At 45.8% G+C, this 21,069-nt stretch overlaps 1 protein-coding gene across 1 annotated transcript in view; it reads left to right on the top strand.

Annotated features, from left to right (window-relative positions):
• Positions 1 to 21,069, top strand: part of CCDC57 (coiled-coil domain containing 57) — an 817,765-nt gene that overhangs the window by 303,943 nt on the left and 492,753 nt on the right. Inside the window, exon 10 of the mRNA XM_086931199.1 lies at positions 9,919 to 10,053. Within this exon, the coding sequence (XP_086787325.1) occupies positions 9,919 to 10,053 (135 nt within the window). The remainder of the gene's footprint in view (positions 1 to 9,918; positions 10,054 to 21,069) is intronic.

Genomic DNA, 21,069 nt, shown 5'->3' with positions numbered 1-21,069 from the left:
AAGTAGACTTTCCTTTGTCGCTGAATACGACCACATTATTACAATCACTGTGTCCCAGATGTACTGAACTATTCTTTCAGACACATAATTCACCTTTCGCTGGTAAAACTGAAATAGACGGCAAGTCTGAATTAGTCTCAGACTGCACATTCAGGATCATGAGGTTAAGTGTAAAATTACCTAATCCATACACTTCATTTTCTAGATCGGTCCCTGTCCTTTGGGGAAGACCTTCTTGGTCTGGGAAACATATTTTAATCATTACTGTATTCAGGTTCCCCCATATCCAATCACCTTGTGAAACCTTGGACTTACTGTCTAGGGAAGACATTAAAGCAAACCATGCACCACATGAACCATTATGTGTGAACGGGTAAGGAAAGAGAGGCAGAGCTTCCTTGTATTTCTGGTAAGGTGGGAATCGGCCACATACCCAGCAATTAGTGGTATTGCTGGTCTGATGAGTATGATGTAACATACAAATGAATGTATTGTTGCGCATTGCTAATCGATAGGAGAGTTCATGGGGAGGCAGGTCGCTGAAAGTGTGCTCCACAGTGTCATTAAAGGAAGCATGTACGTATGAATCAAGAGGGAAAAAGATATGTAACATTAAACTTATGCATATTATCGTAAGACTCAGAAGAAACATGGAGAATAAGGCGATTATGCATCCGCTGTGCAAAACTTTACAGTGCTTTTTTCTTTTCTCGTTACGCCTATCTCTCTGACTACTTGGGTCTATCTTGTTCATGTCAGAAACCTGTCTAACCGCTTCACCCGAGGGGGACTTAAACAATTAAACGCTGTCTGACTTACTAGACCTCAGCTTTAAACGATACTCCTCTTGGGGAGTTTTCTCTAGCAGGGGAAGTTTAGAGTCAATGTCCGGGAGGGGGCAGTCCTTAATCACAGTATCTGGACACAGTCCATGAATCTTCTTGATGTGGCTGGAATGCACCCAGCCTTTCCTTCCTTCCAGCTTGACCGCAGTCCTCGTCGTCATCAAAACCAACTTAGGCTTTCTCCACCTCGGCTCCAGCGGACTTTTCCTATCGAAATTTCTCACAAGGACGTGCTCGCCGGGGACCACTTCATGCGGTTTCACTTGGGTGTTGTCTGGGAAGGCGGCGGCGACCTGTGAACGACAAGATTGTAGTGCAGACATCAAGGAGGCCAAGTAATCTGTCAGCATAGAACTGTCAACATCTGTGATTTTCTTTGGCATAGGCGTACCCCACATATTGGGAGGCCGCCCAAAAATTATTTCATAGGGAGACAATCCTGTCCTAGAATGGGCTACCATACGCATATAAAAGAGTGCAACTGGCAATGCTACGATCCAATCTACACCATTCTCTGCACATATTTTGGCCAATCGTGTTTTCAGGGTCTGATTATGTCTCTCTACGAGACCAGCTGCTTCAGGATGTCGTACGCAGTGGAACTTCCACTGGTAACCTAACAGGAGTGAAACCTGCTTCATGAGCTCGGACGAGAATGGCTGTCCATTATCTGAGTACACGACACGGGGCAGGCCGTATCGCGGGAAAAATTCACGAACCAACTGCTTGGCAGTGGTCGCGGCAGTGTAATCTGGGACTGGATATGCTTCTGTCCATCGGGAAAGGGCACATACAACTACAAGGACATATTTAAAACCTCTACATCTGTCCATCTGGATATAATCCATCTGGAGGACTTCAAAAGAGTGATCGGGAGGGTGGAAACCACCTTGTTCCACGGGAACACCTTTGCCTGGATTGAACTGACAACAGATCATGCAAGTACGCACTTTCTGTTTTGCTGTTGCTCGTAAATGTTTATTGAACCAGAGGTTTTGAATGCTGTCTAACATAGCTTTTTCTCCTAAGTGTGCTGGACTATGTGCTATATTAATAATAACTTGAACCATAGAGTCGGGGAGGAACCATGTGGCTCTTCCCTTCGTCATCCATCCTTGATCTGTGTGGATCCCTCCTTGTTCAGTCCATTTCTTTATTTCATCGGGAGTAGCATGTGTCTGTATGTCAAGCACGTCTAGAATGGGATCCTTCACTGTCATACAATGTGTCTGTGTTGGTACTATAGTCTTTGTCATGTCCGTTGGGATGTCTGTCTGAGCTGTGAGTTTGGCTGTTCGGTCTGCTAGGTCGTTACCCTGAGAAATAGTGTCGGTGACTTTTGTATGTGCTTTGCATTTCATAACGGCTATGGCTGTAGGCAAGTGTATTGCTTCTAACAGAGCTTGAATAAGGGGACCATGTTGAATCTTGGTACCGTGAGAAGTTAAAAAACCTCTTTCTTCCCAAAGAACACCGAAGTCGTGAACGACTCCGAATGCATACTGCGAATCTGTGTATATGTTTACTTTCTTGTTCTTGGCTAGTATACAGGCTTGGGTCAGAGCGATGAGCTCTGCTGCTTGAGCAGACAGTGTGTCAATGCGATGTGTTTCTAAGATTTCAGTTTCAGTGGTCACTGCATATGCGGCCACTAACTCTCCTGTACTTGTTCTCATACATGAACCATCCACGTAAAGTGTCAGGTCGGGATCGGGTAATGCAATGTATGTCAAGTCTTGTCTGGGCTTCGTTACTGTATTGATGACTTCTATACAGTCATGTGGTGTCGGGTCAATCGTGCTCGAGGGTAACAATGTGGCAGGATTTAGTATGTTACAGCGTCTGATTTCTATGTGTGGCTGAAACAATGTCAATTCGTATCCAGTCAGTCTTGCTATGGTCAGATGCTGAGTCTGAGTTCGGTTCAAAAGAACTTCCACGGAATGTGGAACTTGTACTGTCAGGGGATGTCCTAACACTATTGAATCGCTTTGTCTGATTGCTAGAGCTGTCGCTGCAACTGATTTGAGGCACGCAGGCAGAGCCTGGGCTACTGGATCCAGTGTACTTGAAAAATAAGCACAAGGCTTATGGTGTCCTGCTTGATCTTGTGTGAGAACAGATAATGCTGTGCCATCGCGCTCTGTAACAAAAAGTGTAAAAGGCTTACTGTAACATGGTGTCGCTAAGACAGGTGCTTGACATAAGGCTTTCTTTAACTCGTCAAAAGCTTGTGTGTGTTGCTGAGTCCAAGGGAGGACAGTCGAAGTCGCTGCCTCCTGTGTTGTTAACTGTATGAGTGGTTTAGCTAGAAATGCATACTGGGGAATCCATTGTCTGCAGTACGAGGTGAGGCCAATGAAGGCCCGTACCTCCTTTTGTGTCTTGGGTTGTGGCAGATGTGCAATTAACTGGATACGTTCTGGTGTCAGTTGTCTCCCCCATTTGGACAGCAAGTGCCCAAGGTATACCACTTGCTGGGCACAGAATTGTAGCTTCGAAGGGGACACTTTGTGCCCCTTTTCGGCCAAGAAACATAGGGCAATCAGTTACTCGTGCTCGCAATCACGTTCGGTCCGTGCAGTTATCAATAAGTCGTCTACATATTGGAGCAGAGCAGTGTCAGCAGGCATGTGAATACTGTCTAGTTGTCTTTTCAGGGCTTGACTGTAAATACTGGGACTTTCCGTGAACCCTTGAGGTGCACGTGCAAATTTAAAACTTCGGCCATTTAATGAGAATCCGAACAAAAATTGGCTTTCCGGATGAATGGGGACACTAAAGAAGGCGTTCTTAAGATCAATTACAGTAAAGAACGCTGCTTCGGAATCAATGGCAGTCAACAAACAGGATATGTCTGGCACTACTGGGTACTGGGGAACGATGCATTTATTTAGCTCGCGGAGATCGATCACCAGTCTGTAGACTGGAGGTGCATTTGGGTCTGTTCGTTTAAGAATCGGGATGATTGGAGAATTACATACATTGGAGTCAGTTTCTATAACTACTCCTTGGGCAATCAATTCGTCAATTATTTTCAATAAAGCCACTACAGCCTCTGGGGGCAATTTGTATTGTCGAATTCGGGGCAGTACAACACCTTGCTTGAGAGTGACACGATAAGGTGTGATGTGCATACATCCTACATCAGTTGGACCTTTTGCCCATAAATGTGCTGGTACATTTTTCAATCTTGGATCAAAATCACGTAACACATAGTGACCCTTAAAGTCACGTAAAAACAATCTCACTCCTTCCGGAGAACAACATATGACAGCCCCTAAGGCTTTCAACGTTTTAATACCAAGCAGATTTTCAGGACATGCTTTCGTAAGTAACAGGTCAGTAGTTCGGGACAATGGACCAACTTCAAGAGAAACTTGCTTTGATACTTCATTAACAATAGGCTTTCCTGAAAAACCCAGGGAAACATTCTGTGAGCCTGAGAGGGGTGCCCCTGGAACTTCGTCATGACTGATGGTCGTTCTACTTGCCCCTGTGTCAATCAAAAATTTTCTGTCTTTCCCTAATACCTGACTATGTACATAGGGACCATCTTGATCTACAGGAACCTCAATAAGAGGCAAGCCAACCTCCCTCTCTAGGCTGTTTCATGTGTACTGCTGGTAATCGGGGTAATCTGACTGTGCATACTGATACATTTGTTGCGTGACATGTTGAGTGGCAGCAATAGGCTGTGGTTGCGGTTGGGGTTGGGGTACAGCTACTGTCTGTGAAGCTTGCTGTGGTGACTGTTGTGTATTCTGTGCGACATGCTGTGGGACGTGGTCCTGTCTAAGAGGACGCGGTCTCTCTTTCGTTTTACCGGTAGCAATATTGTGCTTCAAAACCAAACATTCATTAATATAGTGACCTGGCTGTTTGCAGTAATTGCAATTCCCTTTAACGGGAGCTGCAGACTGACATGGAGGTGCTGTACCCTTTCTTTGACCGTCTGCTGGAACAGTCTGGGCTACTAGTACTTTCATTTTCGTGTCTTTCATACGTCTCTGTTCATGTTCATGTTCCTCTCTAATTCGGTTCTGGTGGTACTATAACATTTGTAACATTTGGGAAGGTGTATTTGCTTGCCATGTACTTTCGACTTTCAGGACTCTATTCTTAACCTGGGGTAAGGAATTCTCAACTAATTTGGTCACAAAAAGATGTGGATATGACTCGCTACTTGTTTTCAGGCCACTATTAATAATAAAACATTTCTCGAATCTCGAATAAAAATCACTAGTGTCTTCGTCTTGTTTCTGTTTGCAGGCTGAGATTGCATCCCAGTCTTCCTTTTTGGTTGTCAATAACCTCGGCAAAACCTGTACTAATAATCCTGGTAATTCTTTGGTTTTCTCCCCAAGACCTAAACCTGGGGTACGTCCCGTTTCTTCGTTTTCTAATTCAGTCCAGTTAATCTTTTTATCTCCCACCTCCCATTCTTTTTCTTTGAGTTTCTCATAAATACCTGCCGGTAACAATACCTTTAACATTTTCATAATATCGGGATATGTATAATCTCCCATGAGTAACATGTCTTTTAATTCACGATGGAACCCTGCTGGATCTTTATCATGGCAGGGCACAATTTTCTTCATTTCCAATAATTCCATTTTACTTAAGGGCGTGTATACAAATACGCGTTGAAGCGCACCCCCTGGAGTCGTCTGTACGGGATGAACTTCTCGTAAGGGATTCTGTCTGTCTATGTGAAAAGGATGGTTTACTGGAGGTGGAACGGGAACAAAATGTGGAGTTAAAAATGTTCTGTATTTATGACGTTGTTCAAGAATCACATTAATCAAATCGGTACCTAGGCCTCTCCATCTATTCAGGAGTAATTCATCCAATATATTGTATAGGGGACCCGGATCAGAATGCTGACTCTCATATAGCATAATGATATGCTGGATCATGTATATACCAGTTAAACGTTGTTCAGTTGGAGTAAGACTCAAAAATGTTTGCGCTACTGAATCGTCTTTATATACACTGCTATTATCAGCCCACTGTACTGCGGACCGTGCTAGTTCTTGTTCACGCATTGTACTAAGTTCGTTGTAACCTATTCTATCTTTTAGGATTTTATCAGTGGCTTGGAACAAATGTTCAAGAGAACATTGCTCTGGTATCGGGGAAAGGAAACGTTTCTTGTTTTCTAGACGAATGGATCTGTCAAAAGGTCTATCCATGGAATACTGTTTAGGGAGTTTCACTCTACCTACGTATGCTATCCTGTCTGGATTCTCTATTTCTTCCTCCTCCGAGGATTCATTCTTGTCTGACTCGGCTTCCTGTTCAGCCTTCTGTCTGTTATGTATTGCTACTATTTCTTTACGGATCTTTCTTGTCATGGCATCTATACAATTTTGTTTATCATGTTTACAATCTGCAATATTTTGACTCCATTTAGTCAGTACATCCATCTCTTCTTGAACTACACCTGGACGATCTTGTTCCCTTATCAAACCATTAATTAAGAATCTTAATATTAACCCTTGTGTCTCAACTTTCTGATATGCCATGGCCTCACGAATACATTCTGGTCTCTCCCCAGTTCTAATAAAATGATATATTTTGTCTAGATGGTCTGGCATTTCTGGTAATGTCAACAAATAATCTGTGACACGTCGTAAATGTAACGAGGCTAACATCATGTCTCCTTTCTTGCCGAGTACTGGATCATATCTACAATCTGTAATATACTGTTTAAGCTTTTCATGTGGCATCGCTTTAGGAGTACGCTGCGTTGCTAAGTCTCTGATTGTCATTCGTTGTAATTGTGGCGGGGTGTGAGGGTGGCCTCCTGCGGCACCTCCTGAAGCAGAAGCGTGGGCATGACCTGACGTCATGGCGGGTGGAAAAGGTACATGTGATGGGGTTGGACTCTGGGTTGCATCTGTCGAAAAAGGATTGTGAGGACCAATAGTAGGGGGGCCAGTAGCAGCAACAGAAGGGGAAGTGACAACAGGCGCGGGAAGCGAGTCTTGGCGTGGAGGGGTCGTGGCTTGAACAGCCGGGACAGGCTGCTGTGCATTATTAACGGGTGGTACGGGTACATTGGTATATGCTGGAGCTACATCATCCAAATAGGAAGAAAGGAAAATATCTGCTGCGGTCTGTTTGTGACGGAGTTTAGTCGGAACCAATGGTGGTGGCAAGTTACGTGGTACTTCCGGGGTCGCATTGGGCAGGCCCTCGGCCAAAACTGGATACAGTCCTGTAATAAGTGCATTTCTCTGTCTGTCCTGTTGTTCTATTCTGACTCGTTCTCCTTCTTCTAGTAACTCTTTCTCTCTGGCTTTTTCTGATTCTTCTCTACTTCTTTCGGCTTTTCTGATTTCCTTTTCGTTTCGTCTATGAGCTTCTTTACGCCATAATTCTATGGCATCTTTCTGGGATTGTCTGGCTTTCTTTTTCCAAAGTGCTTCTTCTACTCTCATTATGCAGTCTGCATCCCATGTCCCTGAGACAGGCCATCTATACTTTTCTTCCAGACCCTTGGTGTAGTCTGCCCATAATTCTAGGTACAGTATGGCATCTAAGCCATGCTTATTATACATAAAATGACCAGGAGTATCCCTAGGCGGGACAGGAACCGATTCTTCTAATATCCCTTTCCTAGTACCTATCTGACGTAATTTTGAGAACAGCGGCATGGTCGGATTACTTTAAACGTGAACACAGTAAAACACAGTAATGAATAGCAAAACAGTCATTCATACCACAACATTAAAACATATTAAAAACATGTTACCTGATACATAGAGAACACATAAAAGCGAGACTGAAAACTCGAGTTGCAACACTAGAATACTGAATCACTGGATTACTAGATGCACTGCTATAACAGTACAGACCGGTCCCATAAAGAGACACGTCGGACCGTATCCACCTAAGTGAACACGTATGGACCAGGTCTGTGTACCCAGACCTGTCTTGACCGGGAACAAATTAATGAACCCGTCTAGATGCGTTCCCAATAACGGTACTCACCGGGAAGCAGAAACTGAAGGCCTCGGAAACTGGACTGGACTGGACTGCGTCAGGTGACGATTCTCCTACGCATGCGCTTCGGAACAGGTGGGCCTCTGGACACCTCGGACTTTGCTCTCTCGGCTAGGGGCTCTGGTCGGGATCCTCCGCATTCCTCACCGCCTCGTCTGGACGCCGGACCGCAGTCTCCGTCTCCCTCGTGGGCCCGAGGGAAGATAGCAGGAATACCCGCAAACGTGCACGGTTTCCGTCGGGGCTGTAGAAGGGGTCAAAGGCCGCATGACTTCACCGGCGAGTGGGGAAGGGGGGGGGTCCCTATTCGGGCGCCAAATTATGTGGTAAATAAAATTTTACCTAATCATTTTTTCCATATAATTATCAATACAAGACAGCTCATTCAAATGAGAGGCAGAGTCCGTGGAATCTGAGTCATACGGGCTTTAATATAATGCTTCGAAGCATGGGACATCGGGTTCCATCACCACTCAGGTTCAGGAAGGGATGTTCTCCCTTTTTATTAACAGTACACAATATATATAGTAAAACAGTATGCATGGCAGTGAATACAGTAGGCGTAACAGGTGAAAAGAGGTGATAAGAACACATGTGCGTAACAGGAGGCGCGTAAGAAGGCGTACACATGGGCGTGCACTAGACATGTCAGAGAAACGTCACATGAAACGTCACAAGTGGGTGGATGCATAGAGAAAGTTGCAGAATCAGCAGAAACTTCTAACCTATATGCGCGCGCAGCTGAGCATGACGTGCAACCGGGGAGAACTGGGTGCTTTGACCTTTGCACAAGTAGAGGAGACTGGTGTCTGGGGTGTCAAAACGACCTGTACCGATAGCATATCTGATATCGTATGTTTTGAGGATGTAGTGTCTGGAGTAAAAGGTCTCTTGGGCAAGGGCCGTTCAACACTAAATGCGAGTGCGTGCAAAGGGATCTTCATGTAGAGTGCGGGGGCCATGGGCCTTCCATGGTAACAGGAGCAGTAAATTACTTGCATGGAGACAGGAAGGCAGGGCCCTTTGCTCTGCAGCCGGGAATATGTTTACCTATTTCACTAGACTGGAATGTGTTTTCGAGGAGGCTGGACAGATAACTTGTAGGTAAAACATCATCTTGGCAAGCGAACCAGGCCGAGCCGGGCACCGCTTGTCTGAGGCAGGAAGTAAGGCAAGGGTCAGGGATGCATACAGCTTTCAGAGACAGGAGAGATGAGACTCGGGGCCTCGTTTAAGGGCCTAACTCGACTGGTGAAAGCGCGAAAGTGTACCATGTAAAGACGTTGGCACCGTAGGTCTAGAAACCTAATTAACAGGATATTTATGCATGGCTGGATAGCTGACATGTTAACGTTGGACGCAAATGTATTTGCGTCTCTCTAGCATGAACAGAAAAGAAGTTACACGACATACAAGGAACATGGGTGCATGGATAGGGTGCGGGTAGGGGGACACTTTGGCTACATGAACATTTCTATTACCTCACCTGTCGTCAGATTTGACCGGGTGATCATAGAAAACAATTTCACATAGGTCAGGTAGCAGATCCAACTACTCCCTCGTCCCTTATACGAGAGCGCCATGTGTGATTCTCTTTCGACACCGAAGGAGAGCGTTAAATGACACGTTTATGATGTAAAACTGCACCACAGAGGATTTATTGGATCACACAACCATCTCTTCTTCCCCTCTCACACAAGAGCATAATTTTTAGTCTTTGGTGCAAACTGTTGGAGAGGGAACAAATAAATAATAAAAATATTCTATGAGATAGATTCTGGTCAGGCTTTTCACGGTGACAACATTAAATTGCTCAAACCTGAGTGAGAAGAAACTTATTGTAGGAGAAAAGACTTTGACAACCGTTTTACTGTGATCTTCACTTGCTAAGGAGGAAAAATTGTTCCAGTGTAATTCTGTAGTTGACCGTTGAGAGGTCCAATGTTGATACTTGTATGTAAATGCATCAAATGTTCCACGGCCATCAGAGTGCACAAGCGCACCAGGGTTTTGATGCACGTATTTGATTTCAAAGGCTAACCTCCTATGATTTCCTTTTAAGGTTGCCGCTGAGCTCCAAGAGAATAATCGAGTGCTACAGGAAGTGGAGGCTTTGCTGTCCGCAGTAACAATAGAGAGAGACCAAGCTGTTCATGCTCTCCAGACACACAGGATACTACCAGAACGGGAGAATCAGGTAAGAAGCCCAATAAAGCAAGATAACAGGTAGGGCCGTCATTGGAGAGGTGTGCACCATAGCCCTTCTAAATTGGCAGATATGAAATCCATGGTGAGGTGGTGTTGCTAGTCTGCGAGTGAGCCAGATTAGCTAATTGTATTGAAATCAGAGAACCAAGAGAGGAGCTCCCACGAGGGAAACAGCAAGGAGATAGGCTGGAGGTAAAACGCGAGAATTCACTAAAGCGTGTGCTTGAGTATGAGAAAATGGTAAAATGCTGTTGGAGGAATAAGAACCAAATTTTGGAGCTTCATCAAATGTGGCTCAACCTGATGAGGCAATCTCACTCAATCAGGACAGATAGGTGTACAGTTGGAGTTCTTCTCCTGGAATGACAGACATGACATCCATGTTTTCTTTAGCCCTTGTCCTCTTATGTAATTGGCCAGTAGCCCCATTAGGATCCCCCAGACTACTGTAATCACCCCCTCTCATCTCACCTGTCAGTAAGACAGGATCAGGCTTAAAGGAAGCCAAGGCCAAAACATTTTGGGTAGTGGAATTAAAAAAAGCAATGGGCTGAAGTCAAAATTCTATACAATTAAATGATAATATTCATGTTCCTGTCATGTTTTTCCACTTTTGTTCTCCAGCATTGGATCCTTTATAGATTCACATTCTTGAATCCTTCCCAGCATTGAAGTAGGAACTTCTAATCACATATTAAAGCAGTGTAGAAATCAATTTTCCATAGAAACAGCTGAGAAGCAGTGTAAGTTTAGTAGCCCTTTCTTCGCATTGGAAATTAACCAAAATCCAGCCAGTCAGGTGGAAGGGCTCTGATCTCCACTAATCCCCCCCACCCAAAAGGAGATAATTGTAACTCAGATTTTCACCACACGTAGTGAATGCAGAATTTCCTCTGAGCTCTAATTTTGTGGTATTTCAACCTGGAACTGCACCCATTTTTCATCAGCATGTTAGTCATTCAAAAAATCCCTCTTCAGGTCCTGGGGAGCTTGTGGAAAGAAATGTTTCCATGTAGAGCACTACACTAAACGTGCATGTACTACCTTTACAAACAGCAGGAGTGTTCAATCTGTAGAAAAATGTTTTCACAGACCCTGGAGGATCAAGAGAGCAGAGACCTGCATCACCTCAAGAGAGGGAGGTACCTCTTCTGGGAAGAATACGCCTCTTGTCCCCCCTCCTCACAAAAGGCCTACAAGTGGGTCAAGGGAAGTTCCGGTAAGGAGCATGCTGAATTGGCATCAGTAGATGTCAACCATGGAACCACTTCTTCAAGTCAGAAAAACAAGTTTGCAAGTGGTCTGTGGACAAGGATTCTTCCTCTGACTTCCCACCTAAAACATTCTGTACAAAGACTTTGCCAGTGGCTGTGCAGTGTCGTAATCAAAGAGTTCCTCAGCCACAATTAAGTCTTCAGTGATGTCTCTTCCACGTGTGAGCAGGCCCAGAGCATCAACAAAGTCCTCTTCAAAGAAAGCTCTTTGTTTACTTAGAAATGCTCAAACCAGCCCTGATTGATTTTTCCATTGCTGTAGGTTCCATCTTTAGGGGCTCTTTTATCTGCTGCTCTGTTATCGGTGGATGCGATTCTGCATGCATCCCCATTAACAACACTGTTCACTTTGCCTGATGACGTTTGTGCTTCAGCCATCTCACATATCTCCTCATAAGGTGTCTCCAGCACCACTGGACAAGCTGTTTCACACAGAGATGGAGAGGGAATGTGAAGAATCAGAAGACTGGCTTGTCATGATCAAACAAGCATTTACAATGCAATGGTTTCGCCTTTGGAAAAGTTAGAGCTATTGGCATTGTAAATGACAAATTTTGTATTTATGTGTTGGTTTTGAAAACAGATAAATAAATGGCATTGTCATTTACATTGCCATTCTCTCGCAAATGTGAGACCTATTGTACCCTACGGACGAGCTCAGCAGACAGCAATTACTACCACCCACACACACACCCCCAGAGCCACACACACCCCCAGAGCCACACACACACCCAGAGCCACACACACACACACACACACACCCAGAGCCACACACACACACCTACACCCAGAGCCACACACACACACCCAGAGCCACACACACCCAGAGCCACACACACCCACCCAGAGCCACACACACACACACACCCAGAGCCACACACACACGCACACACACACAGAGCCACACACACACACACCCAGAGCCACACACACACACCCAGAGACACACACACACCCAGAGCCACACACACACACACACACAGAGCCACACACATACACCCAGAGCCACACACACACACCCAGAACCACACACACACACCCACCCAGAGCCACACACACCCACCCAGAGCCACACACAGCCACTTTGCTCTTCTGAAATGTTGGCATGTATGGTAGTGAGCTGTGTGTGGTGAGCTGTGTGGTGAGTGTGTCTTGTGAGCAGTGTGTGGTGAGCTGTGTGTGATGAGCTGTGTCTCATGATCCATCGTGGTGTGCATGTTACATCAGGTGAAAGTGTCAACTCTTGAGAATGGACAGTGGATATAGCACCAAGATATAGCACCAAACTCGTATCAACCAAAAGTAATAAATAGTTCAAAAAGTAAATCCAGTGTGCCACTTGCAAAACCGGTACCCTCTGTCCAGGGGCACCGCACGTAAAACGTGAATCCAAAATGTTTATCATCCAGTTCTAGGGCACCACTCCAATCATATATAGTCAATTCAAATTTCTCAGAGTCATAATCCAAATTCAGAAATCTTGATATTTTCTCAGTTCGTTTTTTATTATTTTCTTATACTCAAAAGAATCATCAGCCAACGCGTTTCGTTCTGACCACCAGAACTTCTTCAGGGCGTGTGTGATTGTGATTGTTGAAAACACCTACACTGAGTACCACTGATAAATATAGGATCCTTCCAAACAATAAAGATAATCCAATAAGGATATCTGGATGAGTATAACTGACTGGTTTAATCTTCACACAGCAGTTAGTAGCAGCGGTTGGTCAATAATTATTTATAATTCAAGCGTTAGACCTAATAATCTCAGCAGGAAACCTTATTAAGGCTATTGATATATATCTTCTCAGGTGTTCCCAATATGAATACGACACAATATATTCCAAATTTATAATCCCAGTTGGATTTGCGATGGAAATTGTTACTGCTCAAACTCAGCCATATCCGCCACAAGCCTGGTGAAAGTGTGACTAACAGAGGGCGGGCGGCAGTGGAGCGGGAGGGAAGCGTTTACAGTCAGGCCACAGCCGTGGGCAGGTGTCAGCGGCTCTGGTTACCTTTGTGACACAGAACACAGAAAAGACGCCCATGGAACTCTAACCGGCGGGCTGAGACTTGTGTTGATCAAGACGATCGCTTGCCGTGGGCAGCTGCTGCTTTTGTCTGCGGAATGAAACGCGGCCCTTCTCCCCTTACCGGGGACTGCCCCGCAGCTGGGCGCGCGCTCCCACGCGGGTTCCCGCCTGTGACTCTATTGCCTCGTGCCAGAGGGCCGGCGGGCAGCACTCTGATGATGACCAAATACTATCTGTCTCCTTGAAACGCCGCGCGTCGCTAATGTGCGCCACGCTGGCCTTGTTGATTATGCACACGCTGGGCTTCGCGAGGGTTGTCGACCCTTGGCTGCCGTCCAGCGTCAAAGGACATATGCCGAACTCATCCCCACCCCGAAGGCTCGCTGCTGGTTCCCCTTGCTGACCACTTTTAAGGCCATCATGAATGATGCCGCCACCTGTCTGTGGCTGACAAGCTCTGCATCTTCAGTATCTCTTGCCATACGCAGAAGCCAGGAATGTGTCAGACTAAAGGCGAAGAAGTGCAAGACAGAAAAAGAAAGATACGGCTACAGGTGCTGCTTGTGACGGCGGGGACGGGCACACGGACAGCGGGAGTCACGGGGGGGGGCGAACAAAGACACGGACAGCGGGAAGGGGGACGGACAGCATGATACAACCATGCGGGACCAGGACGATCGAACAAATGAGGAAAAACAGCCATGTAAAAAAAAAAATAATAAGTACACGCCCACAGTGGACACGTCTTCATGACGTTGCGAAAAGCCTAAAAATCGCCGGAAAGCCTACAAATCTGCTCCGGCTATGACGGACAGATCTCTGTTCCAATGGCTAGCCTCCATTTATGGAGCTAGCCAATGGAACAGAGGGCGGGACAACACATACATACTGTAGGCATAAGATTTCTCCTGCGCGAAAAGCTGCGCAGTGCGCAGCTTTCGAAAGGCGAAACCTAAAAAGCCAAATCTGACAACGTCACCAAACTTGTGAGAAACTTCACAACAAAACAAGCAAGTCTGTTTGAAGCTTTGACTTTAAGGGGGTGATTTAGGGATCTGCTATGGTATCAAGAACGTGTTGTTAGTTCACTCCCTCCAAAACAAACCTATTATTTTATAGGGGTATTTCTAAAGCAGGGAGCGGGCCATGGGCGGCAGTCGAGCCCCTCACATAGAACAGGGAGTGTGAGCCAGGCAACCTTACAGACAGCTTGCCAAGACGTTTACATTCCATTCTCCCTCAACCAGGAGTACTGTGAAAGCGAGCCACGTGACGTCACAAACTCCATGTACATGAAGAACACGACCTTGCTTAGCAGACTGCCCGCAACGCAGAAGCTTGTCGATCTATGTTCATGAGCCAAGAGAAATGGAGCAGAAAGGCCCTATGCCCCACAGCCTCAGGATCAGCCAAGGGCCGAGAGCAGTCACTCCATGGGGCCGATTCACAAAATCATTTATGAGCACAGGGGGCACAGTACTACAGACCTCGTGGGAGAACTCTTAAGTTCCCGTACATGCCTTTGTGAATAGCCCTATTAGTAAAGGTGAAAAGAGCGCCCAATCCTTTTAAATTGTATGAACAGTATATAGATATTTCAATTTCATTCCCATTTTAGACGATTTAGGAGCAATGCACAATGACCGGGCTGCAGGAGCTCTCTTATACGTACTCATAAACACGTGCGACTCACCCTCCTACATACTGACCGCCATAAGACTGAGGAGCCAATTCTCCAAGTGCGTGACCCTTGCCAATTCACTAGACCAACACCTCCCTTCCCGGAGAGGACAAAATCGGAGCGCCAGGAGGCAATTCCGCGAGCAGTGCGCGCTATAAAAAAAAAAAAATTAAAAACCACACAAGACCCCGCCCTCGTTCATGGTTGGGACTGTGCCACAAGTACATGCAGCTACAGTTGCTTGCAGTAAAGCAAGCAGAGCTTCAGAGTTCCCGTAATTACACCCAATATTACAACGCGCCCAAGCAGAACGTTGGCCCCCTCCTCTCCCCTTCCACCGAGGGCCCAAACTGCACGATGAGATTATGTGACGGGTGGGGCGGGCAGGGGGTTAGGTAGAAACTTGTAAATCCACAAGAGAATAGGCGAGGTGTGTCCTTGGCCCAGGCAAACGGTGGCCCTGCATTCCTGGTGGGGATAAGCCCGCAGGCCCAGTGGGAGGCGCGGCGTCCTGCAAACACCTCACAATGGCCCCCGGGGCTGGCTCACTGGCAGCGCGGGGATTTGGGGAGCCGGGAACATTACTTTGTGTCCGAGAGGGATTCAATTTGCTCTCATTTGCACCCCCTGCTCAATTTCCGTAATCACTCTTTTAAATACCAATGCGGGACAGACAAAGTAAACCCATTAACAGCTTTAACAGACACCTAACGCCGCGTTTAAATAAGAAAGGGGGCAAACAAGAAAAGGAGGAGAAAGTATGATTTCTCCAGCTTTTTATAAACTTGCAAATTACTCCACTGTGGCATTAGCCTTTCCACAAACTGCTTTGCACTTAGATGCTTAGTTAGCAAACGTTTTAGGATGCAAACCTGACACTGCACTGAGCTGTATCCATAAAACGTAGGTACAAAAGACGTGCGGTATTTAAAGGGCTGAGCAAATGTCTCAGGTGTAAACTTTTAACATAAACAAACATTATGACAGCGGGGACGGGCACACGGACAGCAGGAGTCACGAGGGGGGGAGCACAAAGACACGGACAGCGGGAGGGGGAACGGACAGCGGGATACAACCATGCGGGACCAGGACAATCGAACAGATAAGGAAAAACAGCCATGTAAAAAAAAAAAAAAGTACACGCCCACAGTGGACATGTCTTCATGACGTTGCGAAAAGCCTAAAAATCGCCGGAACGCCCACGAATCTGCTCTGGCTATGACGGACAGATCTCTGTGTTCCAATGGCTAGCCTCCATTTATGGAGCTAGCCAATGGAACAGAGAGGCGGTGACCAAGCCACATACTGTTCTCATTAGATTTCGCCTGCGCGAAAGGCTGCTTGCGCAGCTTTCGACAGGCGAAACCTAAAAAGGAGAATATGGTGTCATTTATCTCCTCCTCCGTCAGATTACTCACCAGCTACGTTGTACTAGGCAATTCCAACACCTTCTGACTACATAAGTTAGTTAATAAAATTCCCTGCTGAGAATGATTTCCTCCTGCAATCATCTGATGCCCAAATGCCACTTGCACACGAAACCACTTTGGGAACGATTGGATACCTAGTGGGTTCTGTCTCAAACCTGATTTCTGAATACAGTTGAGGTCGTGCACCATGAGAAGGCGTCAAAACTTTTGCTTACTAACATAAATACCATAGCTCAAGGCCTCCATTTTTAGATGCTCTTTTTTACCTTCGTAATAACAATGGACACTTCCATGGACAGCAGGGTGTGACTGTACAGGAATGTTCAGCAGGCGGCCTTTGGAGCCCTGAGAAAACTTTGCTTCAACATTACTCGAACAGTACCACATCCATGGGGATATATGACGGTACAACGCGTACCGTCACAACGCATACCTTTACAACGCGGCCGTGACAACGCAAGTCGTTACCACGACTTGCGTTGGGGGGGGCGCGGATTTCGAATAGTTTAATTTACTATTCTAACACCAGTCCCCGTGGACCCTAGGGAAGGTGTTAGGATAGTAAATTATCTATTTTTAGACCTTGAGCGCCCTCCAGCGCAAGTCGTGGTAACGACTTGCGTTGTCACAGCCGTGGTGTAAAGGTACCGCGTTGTGAAAACATTGTTGTAAACTATGTTTACCCATCCATGGATGCACGGACAATACAGCATCCAAGATTTACATTGGTACAATCTCAGGACGCCTAGAGCCTATGGTTGGGCCATGCACAGTGACATCTCTCCAAGGACAGAGCATTTACCTTTAGCCGTGAAAGAGTGGGCCGGCTCACCCAGCCGGTCAGTAGGAGAATGGTGACAAATAGGAGCCATATTCATCAGTGCTAGAAGTCAATGTTTCTGAGATGGGCAAAGACAAAACTTGAAGTCTTCCTAACCTAGTTGAACACTAAATAAATCTTATAATTCTTTGCCAGCAGACACTGGCAGCCCCGAGCAAGATGAGAAGGAATGTCATCTTTGTATGTGCTTTTCCAACATTTCCCTTTTTTCAACGGATAGTCACTAAGATTAAACTGGAACATTGCTGGATCATTCTCAAAGTTCCAGCCTGGTTCAGACAGTTTTAGTACTCGGAACTCTTGCGCCTCTCTTTGCTACAATTCCAAAGCATGCTTCTGTTTGCCCACCAAAAAGGACAGGCCCTTCACAAAGATCCAAAATCACAGACCTTGACAACCTGGCTACTGACAACTGTGAGTTTGCTGAACATGACATCAAGAAAACTATAGAAGAATTATCGCCTAGGCCAGAGCCATAACCACAGGTAAGACTTTTTAGGCAATGTGGAAGCATTTTTGTGTCTGGTGTACTTTGAAAGGATGACATACATTACCATGACAACCACTTCAATGACTTCCTTATCCACTCCAGCACTTTGCACTTTGCTTCCGTTTCGTAGGAGTTCACCCTAGCAGAAATCTTTAGGTTTTATTGCCACAGTATTCGCCCCTTCTATTCTCCAACCGAATATCAAAGACATTCCTGAAGGGCCTTTTCAGAGCTTTCCCACCAGTCAGAAAGCTACTGGTGGGTTAGGAACTGAACACAGTGCTATCACAGCTGATGCAGCCACTTTGAGCCTATCCACCAAGCAGCTGACATGTGGTATGTTTTCAGGAAAATGGCTTTGTAGCTGGCCTTTATTTATTTATTTAATTTGCGTGTTTATATAGCGCTAGAATCACTCCGGGGGGAGTATCTCCGCGCTTCGACCGCTGCGAAACCCTTCCTGGCTTCCCTGAGAGATGGTCCCTTAATGGGTATCTCCAGGGTGAGACCAGGCATCCCCGGCGGTCTGGTGGGGCCGTTAGTGAAGATGAGGCAAGCTAATGCCCAGAGTTGCCGAGTGTGATCGCTGTTCAGTGTGGGCACCGAGGCGAGAGAATTATCGAGTCCGCTGACCCTGGTCCAGAAACCTGCCGCGCTGGGAATCGAACCCTGGTCCCGGGCCGTCCTCTGCTCTCGGGTCTGCCGCCTCTAACCAGTGAGCCACACTACCTCACCACTACCTTCTGCCAGAAGGATTAATGAGTTGCAAGCACTAACCATGAAACAGCTATATCTGAAATTCACCAAGGACAAACCTCTTTTGTGACTGAACCCTACCTTTGTGCTAAAGGTTCCAACTGACTTCCACTTGATGTGCCTGTAACTTTCAAGCGTTTCTATGCAGAACCATCTAATGGAGAAGAAAGACCTCTTCATTCTCTGGATATGCTATTCTTGAAAATGTATTTCGAACCATGTATTTTAGACACTTTGACCATCGCTTTCTCTCTGAATAAAGAAGGACCTTTGTCTAAGCAAGGAACTGCAAGATGGATCATTGGGGCATTTCTTTTTGACATGTAAATGCCAACAGATCACTGTCAAACAGGGTGCAATTGCACTCCATCACCAGGGTGCAAGTGTAGTTGACCAGTTCAGTTTTTGGCAGCTTCTGCCTTGTGTTTGGAATGCCACTCATGGACATTTGTAGAGAAGTAACTTGGAAGAACTGCCACACAAAGCAAAACATTACCGCCTGAACCAAGAGATTCCAGTGTTGTTCAAGAAGTCCTTCATAACCTCTTTCATTAAGGTGAGCCTGGTCATGCACCTTCCTTTAATGAACTGCTGCAGATAGTACTTGCTATTTTGAGAACACAAAATTCTATGAAAGTTTCAATGCTGGAAAAGAAACCACTTACTTGTAACCGTTTTTTCCAGCATTAATATCTTTCATAGAATCACATTTCGCCTTCCTCCTCGTGGCTTATAAGCTCACCATGTTTAGGTCGAGGACTCCATCGCACTGCGTAAGCAGTGGGAGGAGCTCCGAGATTTTATGTTTCTTAGTGTAGGGGGCTTGAACCCGCCCCTCTTCTCCATTGGCTGGCCTCGTAAATGCTGGCCAGCCATTGGAGGAGAGGGGCATCACTCCCTTTAAGCCCCGTCTTTTTCGGATTTGGGGCGTGTTTTTTAGGTTCTTTCTATCTGTGACGTCATCCGTCACTCACCTAAAAACACGCCCGATTCCGAAAATTTCGGAGCTTTGATGATGAGGCCCGCTATTTATGCGCCTTCACGGGTGCCCACCCCGTTTCTACATTTATTTTATACTTCGAGGGTGCCCACCCCTCTTTCTGCCTCCGTTAAAATCACCCCCGCAGCACTGAGCTGCCTGTTGGAACGTTGCCGGGCCTGCCGCGACCCGGAAGTGGTGAAGGTGGGCGAGGCTTGGCGACCTTTTTGTTCTGCTTCCCCCTGCCTGGGGAAGCCATTCTCCTGCGTTACCGGTCTCCCGCGTGGAAAGGGAGACCGGAGATGCTGCCGCCGCCAGCCTGAGGATATTTTTCTAATATTCTTGATATAAGCTGCAGTTATTACTGTGAATTCATGTTTACTAGATATGTTATTACAAATTACACAACTATCAAAATTGCGTCTTTTCTAGCATTGCCCCCTGTCCGGTATGTTTACCGGCCTTGCCTCTTTTGATATCCCAGGACAGTACAAATTAGGAAAAGCCGTGAAATCCGGTATATTTCCCATTTGAAGTTTAAAGCTAAAACGCCAAACAGATGACAAAATTATGTAAAAAGTATTAGAGAGCTGTCTTAATTATTTGTAGCAGATTATTAAAGCACACGCCGGGTAAATGCATGTTGATAAGAGAACACTGAACTTTTCACACAAATTATTTCCCAGTGCCAGCTCTGGACCTTTCAAGAACAGCAAAACGTAAACAAACTGGAGGTATGTTTTTCCGGAAAAAGAGGTAACCTACGCCTGTGCAATCTAAAAAGCACTGTTTTTGTTGGTTGTTTTATTTTTTGGGGGGGGGGCAACGTCAATACTCTCCGTAGTAAGGAAGGCGGGTAATAGAGTCGGACATCCATCGGTTTATTGCCAAATTTAATTCCGTCGCTGTAGTCGTTCCATAGGTATGCATGCCCAATGTGAGTGTTGACCCGGATATGAACTTGTAGTGAATATCATTGCCATGGCGATGGCTTGTATACAAAGATGGCGGCGCTCTCTTCGTTGAACTAGTGAGCGGTTTTCCAAAAGTTGTGATTTCCCGGCAGAGGTAGGTAGAGAATACCAACCCCCCAGTGGCAAAGCGGTCACTGTCTGGTGCACGAGTCTTGACGCATACTTTAATTGTATTGCGATATATCACCATCTGCGCATTCCTTTACATTTCCTTTACATTTTCTCAATTTACTAGATATGCTCACTGTTCAAGGCTTCCACGTTGTTGTACAACACACGTGACCACTGTCGGCACGTGCTGTGTAAAACAACGCACTTTGCCTTCTGTGAGCTGTTTTTGTATCGCTTTCATTAGTGTGGCCATAACCGTCACAGCTCTTAAAGCGCTAAAAAGCCAGGGTTGGTTGATAATGTCCCACATAATAAGAATTTTTTTTATAATGTATTTTTAATTCAGTTACCTTCTCAACATGTAGCAAGCAGATCACATGTTGCTATGTATCATGTTTAAGCTAACATTTTGTTTGACATTTTTTAATAACTA

The sequence above is a fragment of the Lissotriton vulgaris genome, chromosome 7, assembly GCF_964263255.1.
Source record: "Lissotriton vulgaris chromosome 7, aLisVul1.2, whole genome shotgun sequence".
Lineage (NCBI taxonomy): Eukaryota > Metazoa > Chordata > Amphibia > Caudata > Salamandridae > Lissotriton > Lissotriton vulgaris.
Note: the sequence above shows the minus strand (reverse complement) of the source record. Positions and strands in the feature narration are given on the sequence as shown.